The sequence below is a fragment of the Thermobia domestica genome, chromosome 16 (assembly GCF_964235325.1).
Source record: "Thermobia domestica chromosome 16, izTheDome1.hap1.1, whole genome shotgun sequence".
Lineage (NCBI taxonomy): Eukaryota > Metazoa > Arthropoda > Insecta > Zygentoma > Lepismatidae > Thermobia > Thermobia domestica.
Genome location: NC_137469.1, coordinates 10,856,620 through 10,869,975, shown reverse-complemented (window position 1 = coordinate 10,869,975; position 13,356 = coordinate 10,856,620). Strand labels below are relative to the sequence as shown.

At 39.0% G+C, this 13,356-nt stretch overlaps 1 protein-coding gene across 1 annotated transcript; it reads left to right on the top strand.

Annotated features, from left to right (window-relative positions):
* Window positions 1-289: 289 nt before the first annotated feature.
* On the top strand, window positions 290-12,899 carry LOC145672412 (uncharacterized). The gene is made up of 2 exons (XM_081741566.1): window positions 290-1,480; window positions 12,795-12,899. Exons 1-2 carry the CDS (start codon window positions 290-292, stop codon window positions 12,897-12,899), a joined length of 1,296 nt encoding a protein of 431 aa, XP_081597692.1.
* Window positions 12,900-13,356: the final 457 nt, after the last annotated feature.

Below are 13,356 nucleotides of genomic sequence, written 5' to 3'. Positions count from 1 at the left end.
CTACCGATTCCACTACAACTCCTACAAACTCCTTAAGAGAACCCGTAACAGTAGAAGACTTGCTTCGCTTCACGACGCTCGTTCTACAAAATATCCATCCTTTCTTACGCCCTCACATTCTTATGCAAGTCGACCAAATCGCTCAACAATTATTTGGCCTACAACTGTCTGCCACTTATACAGGTCCGCATGCTCACTTTTCTATAACATCTACCAAAACAGATCCAGAATGGCCATCTCTGTAAATACAAAACCCATCCAACCAACCTTTCTCATGTTATCAATCACCATGGCAGTCACCTTTCTCTTCCTTAACATTCGATCTCTTGTCACTCACAAAGCAGTTTTTGAACAACTTCTCCGAGAAGAAAAAGTACAGGCTTTTACCCTAAATGAAACATATCTCAAACCTACCGATTATATCCGCATTCCTCAGTTTCAATTACAACGCCATGACTGTCCTAGACCTTATCAACGAGTGAATGGTGGCACAGCAATTGGAACCTATCATACTATTCCTGTCCGTCCTCATACATTCCCAAAACCACATGATCTCCCAGAATATTCTATAGTCACACTATATCTTCGCACAAAAATCATTACTCTTTGCACCATATATATCAGACCCGGCCACCCTATTCCCTACGAATTTTTTCAATACATCGACAACACGTTCAGACATTATATAATCATGGCAGACATCAATATTCATAGTCGTCCACAGACTGAAAAACAACATTTTCAAAACTACATTTCTAATATTCTAGCCGTCGACTACCATCATCTCCCATCGCCATCACGCCCAATAAGCAATACCTCACCCGACATAGTGATCAGTACTCCTTCTCTTACTATTCACAACCTCAGAGTTCTACCACCTTTCGGCAGCGATCATGCTCCGATACTCCTTGATCTTCTTATCACCACACACCCCAAAACACAACCCCCACCAATTCATTTCTTTGATTACACTCATGCGAACTGGGCTAATTTTCAAACCGATCTCACAACCTCATTGCAAAATCTTCAGGAGCCCACTAGTGAAGAAGAACTCTATAACCTTGTGGACCAAATCACAACATCCCTTGACACAGCCACCCAAACCAACATCCCTCTTCGCACACGTCATCCGCACAAACCTCCAATACCTCCACAATATCAATCTATCATTGCTGGTTCTAGACGCTCTTTCCGTGACTTCCAACGTACCCGTAATCCTATATCATTAACACATCATCGTCGCTGGAATCGTATGCTCCACAATTACTTAGATGCCTACAAACGGAAACGTTGGATCTCAGCCTGCAACACTCTATCCACTACCTCGCACCCTACCAAATTCTGGCAAAAATTTCATCAGTTAACTGGCAAAAACCGTCATACTTCATACCCTATCATCTCACATAACAACCCTCTTCAAACCGATACTGACAAAGCAAATGCTTTCGCCTCTTTCTTTCAAGACATTTTTACCCCAACCGTACAACCACTTCATCCAAATCTCACCCGCCGAGTGGAACATCTCGCAAACCCGCACGCTCCTCACCTCCAACCCAATCTTCACCACCAACTTACCGCTTCTCCCCTTAACGATCTCATAACTCCTGAAGATATCTCCTCCGCCATCCGATCAAAACGAAACACGGCCCCCGGCTTTGATCACATTACCTATAAACTCATCAAATCATCTCCTCCCATCCTCTTTTCACTTCTCGCAACCATCTACAACTTCATCCTCCGCACCGGATTTTACCCTCCCCAATGGAAAATCTCCAAAACTCTCCTTTTCATCAAACCAAACAAACCTACTACTGCACTCTCATCATACCGACCAATCCAACTAACATCAGTCCTTAGTAAAATATTTGAACGCATTCTAGTCAGTCGTCTGCATACTCATCTTTCCGAACATAATCTCATCCCTCTACATCAAGCCGGCTTTCGCCCACATATTAGTATTTCTGACCAGCTTCTGCGCCTCACCACTGCTATAACAAATCATTATAATACCTCAAAACCATCTTGTCTGTTACTGTTCGATCTGGAGAAGGCTTTTGACAAAGTTTGGCATGCCGGCCTCATCGCAAAACTTCACTCATTCAATCTTCCAATCTCATACGTCCGATGTATACTTTCTTTCCTTTCCAATCGCATGACTTATATTAATATCAACCAATCCCTTTCCTATCCGATCTTTCTTCACTGTGGCGTCCCTCAGGGATCTGTCCTTTCACCTCTTCTATATATTTTATATGTCGCCGACATGCCCCCTCTCCCACCACATGTCTCAGTATACCAATATGCAGATGATACCGCTTTTCTTGCCACATCTAATACTGTTCAAAACATAAATAAAACACTTCAGCAGGCAATTGACGCCTTTACCTCCTGGTGTTCTAAATGGCGCCTCACCATCAACTCTCTCAAAACTCAAGCTCTTATTTTTCTCCCACCTCGTTGTCGCTCACGCATCCATCGCAATCCTTCACTTCTTCACCTTAATGTAAACGGCACTTTCATCCGCCCATCATCGCAAGTTACCTACCTTGGGATCATCTTTGATTCTAAACTCAGTTGGAAACCTCACCTACAAAAGATTCGATCACAGGCAACGAACCGCTTAAACCTCCTCCGACGGCTAGTGGGCACAACCTGGGGCTTACACACCGACACAGTCATTACGACCTATAAAGTTTTCCTCCGTCCTGCTCTCACACATGGCCATATCTGCTGGATCTCTGCCCCTGATGAACTATATAATAGACTTGCCATCTCCGAAAGACATGCTCTCCGACTTGCTTATCGTATCAAACTACCAGCACCGACTGCCGACCTCTATCGCCGAATCAACTTTCCAACAATACTTCCACACTTAGAAGCACTTCGCACTAAATATATCATAAAAGTCATTGCAGAAGGAAATCCGATATTCCTTGACACCTTTCAACAGGATATCATACATGATACGCCCCCACGTCACCAAGCCACTCCTCTCCAACATCTTCTCACTTTATACCATAACTCTCTAGACGACGATGACCCTCAAAAGGCCGACTTTGCCATCTATCATCCACCTCATCTTAGTCCATGCATTTATCCATCTCTGCACTAGTGTTTCATCAATGTTGCTAGCAGCGGGCTTCATCTGTCTTCATCAGCCCTGTGACGCCCCAGGGCAGAAGATAACCATTCACTCGTCCATACTAACATTACCCTCGTGTTTGTGACGTCTACCTGCACTTCACCTCATCTCTCATTAAAAAAAAAAAAAAAAAAATTAATGAAATAAAATAAAATAAAGTAATGCTCCAAACCATCAATGCAAAAGATGCCCACAAATAAGAATGAAATAAAATAAAATAATGCTCCAAACCCTCAATGCCCCCTATAATTAAAGCAAATTCCCCATACTGATAATCCTCGTTCCGAAGAAAGGGCGTAACCCTTTGACCGGCTTAACCCTAAAAAAAAAAAAAAAAAAATTCATAAGCTCAACTGTATAAGATTCACACGTTTAATTTTTTAAGAAGCAGTTGTGGGTAATATATGCCCTTGCTTCATATTTCAAAGGATTGATTTTCAACTTCTACAGTCAGTGTTGGAACGTAAGTGGAAAAAACAGCAGAGGCGGTAAGTTTTATTATAATTTTGACTCGACATTCAGGCTATGTAAATGTTGAAATGCAGCAAGGGTATATTGCCTAAAAGATTGCATTTCTATTTACATAATGTTTGAAAACCATTGGAGAGCTTATCCGTAGTGACGGGGGGAGGGATATGGAGAGACTTTAATCCCCTGCCAACAAATTTCTGAAAAAAAAAATATTTAAAAATCCCTTTAAGAGAAATATATACGAAAATGCTAAAAACCAATGAGGATATTAACAATTTCCTGCGGAAACACTCCCAGTCACCCCACTCGACTCTGGGGTATTCCTAATCCCCGAAAGGTCCGCCTCTACAACAGACAACCCCTAAATCCGCCCATGCTCAAAACACGACAATTTTATACTTTAAGGCAAGAAGACGCAGACATATGCACAACAAAGAATCAATTCAATTTGGCACATCAAAATACAAAATGGTGAAATTCTTTGAGGACACAGTATTTTAAAAACAAAAGGTAGGAAAAAGATAACAAAATGTCGGTATTATCAAATTAGAAATAAAATTACATAAGAAATAAAATCTTTTTACTTGGAAAGGTATTCGGCAATTACAATTATTATAAAAAATTTAGCATCTAAATTACAGTGACGGTATATTTTAATCATTAAAAAGGCAAAGGCGGTATGCCTTCATCACTGAAAAGCCAGAGGGGGTATTGCGTACTAACGCATACCGTCTCACTTCAACCACTGTCTATAGTGTATGTGCAGATTGTTTGAAATCGTTCGCCATAAACATCACTTTTCGAACATGTTGCAATGTACGTTTGTAAATCCTCATTTATCACCTTTCAGTTAGGCCTATTATTTTACGGAGTGGAATTTATGTATTACATTTATAAGAAGTGAAGAGAATTTAGTTACTACTAGACATAGCCACATTTTAGAGCGTCCCAGCACTAAGGATACCTAATGATTCTTTTCATAGCGTGAAGTTAAGAGTTTTGAGGAAAGTAACAGTGTTAAAGACGAACATTTATTGAAAAAAGTTAAGGGAAGTATAACACATTTCATAGTTACAAGGTGTATACAAAAATTCTTACATACTTTAAATTTTCTTCCTTACAAACGATCACCATTACAGATGTGACTTCCCTCAAGAGCCAGCACCGATCACGACACTTTTCTGAAATTTTCAAATCAAAATGGTGGATAAATAAGAACACATGACTTTTGCTGGCAATTGACTTCAGTGTGAAATTTGCACTTGGGGGGAAACGAACCGGAACTTATTTGCAACAAATCTGATTCCTGTTGGAATTTAGTTCCTGTGAAGCATTTTCTATTAATACCATTTGAACCTTTCTTATTATTATTATGTATTAGTTATAACTATCAAATCTCTATTAATATGCGATATTGAAAAATATCTGGAACATAACGTCTTGAATTCACTTCTACCATTGAATGTGTTCCTGCAAGTTAATATGGTAAGTGTTGTGAGAATTGACTGAAGTCACTTTAAGAGCCCTGATCACTGCGAAATTAAAATACCGCTAATTAAGTCATAAAAAAGTAAAACTGGGAGAAGGCGGTTTCAACCTCTACTCGGGGTTACTTTGCACCGGTCTAAAATACCGCTTAGAAAGGAAATTAATACTACTGGAACCTACAACATTCTAAATTTAGGTAAATTTCCTATTTAGGAAGATCTCGGAATGAATTTGTTATTGGAAAATAAATTATGAACAATGGCGGATTCAGAAAAGTAGTTTGAGAGAGGCTTCACTCGCAAAGACTTCGTTTTTTCTAAATTACTAGACTTTTTTTTGGGGGGGCGACTTATACGCGTAGGAATGACTAACATTAGTTTTGTTTGAAAAAGAAATCATGCAATTTGGGTGGGTTTCAGCTTAAAAGTCTGAAATCTTCCACTAATTACTGTTGGTATGATATTCTTGGACAAGGCAAATCAGTTTACGGGGATTTTTTCTTTTTCTGACTTGGCATTTTTGTGTGTCAAATGCTAAACTATTATAATGCGGTTCCCGTGTCGGTACCGGAAAATATATAATTTTCTTTACAAATATCGATAATTCTCACTAATTACTGATAACGGCACAATCATTCTAATATCAATATTTGTAGACTGCACGCAGTTTTGTGTAGGGAGTAAAATGTATAAATACTGAAGGGAAAACATTGCACAGAACCGTTATGGCCGTATGTGGAACATACTTTTATGTATGTTATGCAAAGTAACCCCAGCTATGCAAAGTAACCCCAGTTCATATTTCAATAACTATGGTTATATTGAATGTTTACTAATGAACTTGCACTAATGTTTTCCTTATATATCTAGCTGTTATGTGTTCAAAATACAGTGTTCTAAATTGTTACGTTTGTAAGTTACATGCGATTGTTTTACAATTGGTTAAATCTTGTGCAAAGTCTTATGGTATCTTTTATTAATCTTTCATTTGTTTGAAGATATCACATAATTATTGTAAATTTAGCGGTACTTTAATTTCGGTGTGATGGGGCCTTGCTGTCTCGCCATTACTCTGAGTGTTGTGGTATATCTGTACATCGGATATTAGCAGTCAAGTAACGCTTTCCACTCTTCAATGCAAACCTCATACTAGCTCATCAGCGTTGCAGAAAAAGCATTCTTCATCTTACACAAGGGAGAGTAAGGGGGGAATAAAAGTCTCAGTCGGTGTGATAACTACTCCGTAGATACCAACGATGTTATAAAATAGAGGATCTTCCCTTACAACAAAATCTTGATGCCATACGTCACAGGTTCGCCACCCCTACTCTACCCTCTCCGTGCAATAAGATCGTGATTTTTCTGAGTCAGCAATCATGGCGGAAACGAAAGTAGCCAATCAAACGATGGCAGAAACGAGAGTAGCCAATCAAGCGTGGCGATGCTCGGTTGTTTTCTGGCTTCATTGATTTAATAGGATGAGCATATATATGGACAGATCCTCTATTTTATAACATCCTTGGTAGATACCGTTGTAAATAGCTTCTTACCTTCATCGTTTCTTAAGCTGCTGCCATAAATAATCACATGATGGACTTGAGCATTGATTTTAACACGAACATAATATTATACTATAGTTTATTCACAATAAAACGTTTAAATTATTATTTTTTACTACGTTAGTCTTAGAATAAAGCATTCATCAACTTCTGAAGGATTTCAGGTAAAGCAACAAATATAAAACGCATATATTTTTTACGCGCCACCCTAGCCAACTGTTTTTAAGTTGATCACAAGGAAGCTGGTGAGGATAGATTTACACCGATTTGGCACCACCCGAGCGTGATGTAATGTCACGTGGTATTATGAAGGGTGAAAGGATAAGTTTAGATTTACATCAAAGTTGCACCACCCGAGCGTGACATAATGTCACGTGGTATTATCATGGGGGCAAAGATGGAATAAAACGAGCCTTGCTGGCTTCTAACCTTGTTCGCTCGCTGATGCTCGCTCAGCTATGTTTCATAAGTGAATAACTTTTTTGATCAGTAAAGTTGTGTGTGCAAAGTGGACGAATTACCACGTGACATTACGTCACGATCGGATGGTGCAACTGCAATGCCAATTTAACTACTCCCGTGTTTCTGGTGTGTTACGTCATTGTTTATAAGGGCTATCAGAAATTTCTAAGTAAATGGTGGAGAAAGCACAATTCATGCATTATATATTACGAACGAGGCCAACTGAGTGTTATTTTCATTTTATTTGATGATAAAACTCTTATAAAAATTTAAGAAAAGAAAAATTTAAGAAAATTTAAGAGAATTTAAAAAAATTAAGAAAGTTAAAAAGAAGTCTTGAGCCGGATTTGAAAGCACGTCACAAGCGATTTTCCTTATGAGCCCGCTCCCTAGTATGCTCTGCTATATGTATACTACGTGGCGAGAAACGAATCACTCCAACCAATCAGAAACGTGGATTTAGCTCCTATGGCTAGGGTAGAGCCTGGTCACAATGTATGCATATAAAACAGCTTAAACTGCATTAACACTACAAATTTATTTTAAAACTTTTCTTACAATTTTGAACAAAATCCTTTATGTTGTATATATAGACGTCATTCGTAAATAAATATAGTGAATTGGGAAGTGATGTAAACCCCTCTATATTGAAGGAGTCCTCGGTTGGCATCCAATCTTCGGTTCTATAAAGAAACCAAGAAAGTTACTTCGCTTTTTGTGGAGGTCAGTGTTCAATTGAGCCTCACACCGTGAGTTGCATGCGAATGGAGATAAGACGAAGGCCAGTTGTTGGTGTGGGTATATCCAACGTACTACCTGGTTGTGGGAGTATAGTTACACCGTGAATTTTCGTAAGGACAGAGTGAAATGGGATTTCCACAGAGCGTCATAAGGGCGTGTATCTTGTACGAGTTAAAACGGGTCAAACGCCGCTGCAGTGGGGCGGAAGATATGTAGACGGTGTCGTGACTACATGGACAGTGCAGCGGTGGTTTAATAGTTTAAGGACGGTGACGAAACACTCGAAGACGCATCTCGTGCCGGAAGACCAACACATGTACAAAATGAAGATCTTCAAGCAGAAATTGAAGCGAACAGTGGCCAGATATATTATTAACTGTGACCACAATTCAATTGTGAGCGAAGAAACGTTTTCGGCAGCCCCTTCATCAGCTTGGGAAGCACTACAAGTTGGGTCGATGTGTCCCACATGATTTGACTCTGGTCCAGAAGAGAACGCGAGCAGACACCTGTGCTATTTGATGGCTCTTCTGAGGAAAGAGTCATTTCTGGACAGGGTATTCACATATGATGACAAGTGGGTCCTGTACGTAGCTCCACGGCATCGTCATCATTGGTTAGCATCCCATGAATCGGTACCAAAACAGCCGAAACCACCACTGCACCTGAAGAAGGTCCTCCTGTGTGTTTGGTGGACTGCTCGCGGTATCATTCATCGGAAGCTGCTGCAAGCTTTTCAGAGCGTCAATGGATCTGTGTGCTGTCAGCAGTTGAGCCGTGTTCCAGAAAAACTCAAAACTCTGGAACCAGCACTTCTGAATTGCAAAGGGCTCCTCCTGTTACAGGAAACGCTAATCCCCAGTGGCTAGGATGACCCGGGACACCATTCTACGCCTTGGATGGTAAACACCATTGCACCCGCCATACGCCTCGGACCGATTATCACCTGTTCCATTCCTTGGATAATCACTTTAGAGGACGCCGTTCAAATCCCTAATAGAGTTGCAAAACGCACTTGATATCTTCTTCGGTTCACGGCCCAACAACTTCCACCCCGATGGATTCCATTGCCTTCCAGAACGTTGGCGTAAGGTCGTCGATGCTGAAGGGAAATATTTTTGATCTTCTAGGTACGTCTTAGGTGTCATATCGGTGGGTGAAAAAACGATAGAACTTTCTTGGTTGCCGTTATACAAATTTCACACCATCATAAAACATACGCACTTATAATAACATTACAGATATTTTTTGGATTCGTCAATTTTCTTCACCGGATTTTTCTTGCTACATAGTTTTATATAAAACTTGAAATAAATTTGGTCAAAATTTGAAATCTGTAAGTTTGACGTCCGACTGTTATGCTGGTTAGGCTAAAGGAGACGGTGATGAAGAGAAATGAGTGAAATGGTGATTCCGTATTCATATCTGAAGTAGTAGCAAATTTCAACCACTTCCGGTTTTAGTGGAGTGTTGCGGGTTGTAATAATGTGTTCTCTTGAGACCCTTAATCGATTGCAGAAAACATCTTATGCCTACCTATTAAGATTTTTGTTTTATCGCGATAAGTGATGAAAATTGAATTGGTTAATCTGAACCACATACTGTATGGTTTGACCAGATTTTTAACGGAGGAGATGGAACCTTTTGTTGGGACAATGAGTCGATTGCAGAATACCGCTTCTCGATATATCTTGCCATTCTTGCTTTGATACCTATGGACATAAGAAAGAGCGGACGGACGGACGGAAAAAGCAGTTCCATAAGACTTCTGACACTAATACATAACATTACTTTAAAGTTTAAAAATGGACAACTTTGGTTTCGGGGCATTGCTCAAACGTCGGAAATGGCTGATTTTATGTGATAAAAAAAAACCTAATGACAAGCGTCGTTAAGGGATCTTATACCTTTTACCACTGGTTTCTCAGTCCGCATAAGATAACGTGTAAATTTTACCACCACACGGATGTTCGGGATGTTTACAGGTTTGCCTTTACTTGATTGGCTTATGTCTTGGCAAGAGGGCTGATGAAATAATGATGTATTGACTGACAAGGGAAGAAAACGATAGTTATGGTGTTAATTTATTTACCTAATAAAAAGGACTATATTGGATTTTGGAGCATTGATCAAATTTCGAGAATGGCTGATTAAAAAAACTTTAAATCCTAGGTCTCACAGTTATTCCGATTAGGCTAAATGAGACGATAGTAAAGAGTAATGAATGAAAAGGTTTCCAGTGAAATGAAGAAAGTGAAGTAAACATGAGAACCCCGAGAACACCCATGAACGCGGTGTTTATGTCTGATCAAATCTGATTGAAGAAAGAGATAATGATTGTCGTTGTCAAATGTTTAATGCACTGAATATGGTGGACTACCTCCGACCTTCGCTGACTCCTATCGAGGCAAGGAAAGCCAATGATACATTGACAATGTTTGATGTATCGATTGTCAAGGAAAGGAAATGGCATTGAGTAGAGGAGTTGGAATGATGTCTGGTATCCACAAGTTACATGAGTAGAGACAGAATTCTTTGACGAATTACGAGACGAGACAGGTCACTTGCAAAAGAACAAGACTGTTCTAAATGAGACAGTTCTCTCACGACATTTTCGAGACGAGATTGTACCAAATCATGTCTGGGTGGCAACACTAGAATCAACCTTCATCCCATCGTATGTTTTATCTTCCTTTGACCAGACTTATTCAACAATTTGCAGAGTTTGATCGACCTCGCTGACAGAAATATACACTACTTTTAGTATTCACTAGCTTAAAGACGTGATCTTCTCTTCTTCTTTTTCACCTCAACCATACGTTGGTAGGCCACATGGAAATTTTAAAACTTTTCTTTTCCTTGGGAGAGCTGTTTTATACTTTGACAAGGTCTCTTCTTCTTAACTTTATCTATATATTCTATCCTTGGTCTTCCCCTTCCGTGTTCCCTACTGTCTTTCTTCTTGTCAACGGTGATCCAATTGGAGTGCCGAATAAGATGACCAAGCACGTTGTTTCTTCTTTTTCCTATTATCTTCATGATCTGCCTTCCTTTAATACGTTTTCATTCCTTTTCTTTTCGTTCTATTCTTGCACTTACGCCTGTTATTATTGAACTTACGTCTTTTACACGTCTTCCGTTCGAGGATAGACTCTCTAAATAGGAGAACGTCTTAATGTTTTTAATTTTCTCTCCCTCTATTCATACATTTGCTGTTTTGTATCATGCTCTTTTGCACTTTATCACTTTGGTTTTCTTCTTATTTATCTTCATTTTTCATGTATTTTTCACTTGGTCTTTTAAGTTTCAAATTGCTTTCTGCAAGTCCTTTTCGCTCTCCGCTATCAGTGATATGTCACCTGCAAACTTTATTATGCTGAAAACATGGGCATTTACTTTTACACCTTTCTCGCTTTTATCAAAGAATTCTTTCATAAGCTCCTCTATACAGACGTTGAAGAGGAGAGGTGATAGTCCACATCGTTGTCTTACTTCTTTACTTATTCTTGCTTCTTTCTGATCTCTTCCTATAACAGCTGTCTGGTTCCTATAAAGTTGGTATATTATTCTTCTGTCTCTGTAATCCACTAGCAGATTCTTCAGCGCTCTGAACATGATATTCTAATCTACGTTGTCTAAAGCTTTTTCTATATGTACAAATGTTATCACAATTTTGGTTTGTTTACTCAGATGTGCTATTCCAAGATCAATCGTTCAATCAGTAATGCTTCCCTTGTTTCCTTTTTTCTCCTGAATCCAAACTGATCCTTCGATAACCGTTCTTCGATTTTCCCTTCCATTCGTTGTGAGATAATTTTAGACAGTATTTTTGATGTATTGGAAAGAGAACTTAACGTTCTATATTCTTCGTATTTGCGTGCTTTTTTTCTTTTCGGGATAGGGACCAATATGCTTTCCTCGAAGTCTCTTGGTATTTTCCCCGAGATGTACATTTTATTAATAAGATTAAATAGTTTCTTCTTTGTTGCTATTCCGAAATACTTAATCACTTGCATTGGTATTTGGTATATTCCTGGGGCTTTACCATGTTTCACTTTCTCCAAAGCGATAAAGCAAAGCATTGTCAAATTCCCATTGTAAAATTGATGGTCCTAATTCATTTTCATTGACGTTTTTTCCTTTTCTATCTCTTCGTTCCCACTGTTCCCTTTGTAAAGTTCTTCAATATATTCCTTCCAACTTTTTGTTATCTGTTCCACTTCTACTAACGTTGTTCCATCCTTGTCTATGATAATGTCTGTGCGTTTCTCTTTGTCAGCAAACTGTTTCCTAATATTTCTGTATGCCGTTTCTGTACTGCCTTTGATTATACTGTATTTTCCTCAGTTTCTTTGCACAAGTTGTTTATTCATTTTTCTGGCCTTTTTAACATTTGGTGTGATTTCTGTACCTTCCGTGTTCCTCTTCTTTGTTTGTTATCTTGAACTGTCTTCTTCTTTTCTCCATTATTTCCAATATTTCTGCTGTTATTCTGAGTTTATATTGAGTTCTCGATTCTCTTCCTATGTGCTCGTCGGCTGCTTATATATTCGCTGCTTTCATGGCTTCCCATTTTGAGTTGGTATCATCACCCAATAAAACTATCTTGATGTTTCTTTGTCTGCCGCAGTTACCAATTCCTTTTTCGTGTTTTATCTCTTCTTAGCTTGATTGTGTTCTATCTTTTGTTTACTCTTGTTCTCTTGTTCTTTAGTCGGAGTTCACTCTTAATAAAAACTAAATTATGGTCTGAGTCAATGTCTGCAGCTGGGTAACACTTACTGTTCTTTACTTGATTTCTAAATGCTTGTATTAGGAGTATCTATTTGGTATCTTACTTTGTCCACTGGTCTTGTCGATGTGTATTTTATTTTTAGTGTTTGTTCGAAGAGAGTGTTTGTTACAGTTGGATTATCTTTTTGTTTTTTGCAGATCTCAACCAGTCGTGCACCTCTCGCATTCCTTTCTCTTAGGCCGAAGTTCACAGTTTCATTTTCTTCCTTGCCTTCCTCAACTACTGCGTTCCAGTCCCCATGATGATTAAATTGTGCTGGTCTTAAATTTCGAACAATACTTCTATTTGCTCATAGGTTTCTTCTACTTTATCATCTGTGTAACTTGAGGTAGGCATATACACTGGATTATCGTCATATTCCTCGGTCCTGTAGCTATTATTAAGATTATTATCCTTTCACTGTATCTCCAGCTTCCTGTCTTGTTATTCAAGACAAAACCAACTCCTGCTCTACCGTTTACAGCTCCTGAATAAGTAAATAAACTGGATAACTGGATTTTGAAACACATCAGACGTATGGGTTGGCAACGATCAGGCGGGTACCGCAGTTACGGATTGTTGGTGTCGCTGTGTTAAAGCAAACTCCATGCTACGTCTAGAGCAGTAGAACTTCTGTATGCAATGAACTGGGCAGACTGTGATTGTACAAAATGAGCGACCTTTCTGATTTCTAAGGATACATATAGGGTTAATGCAGTT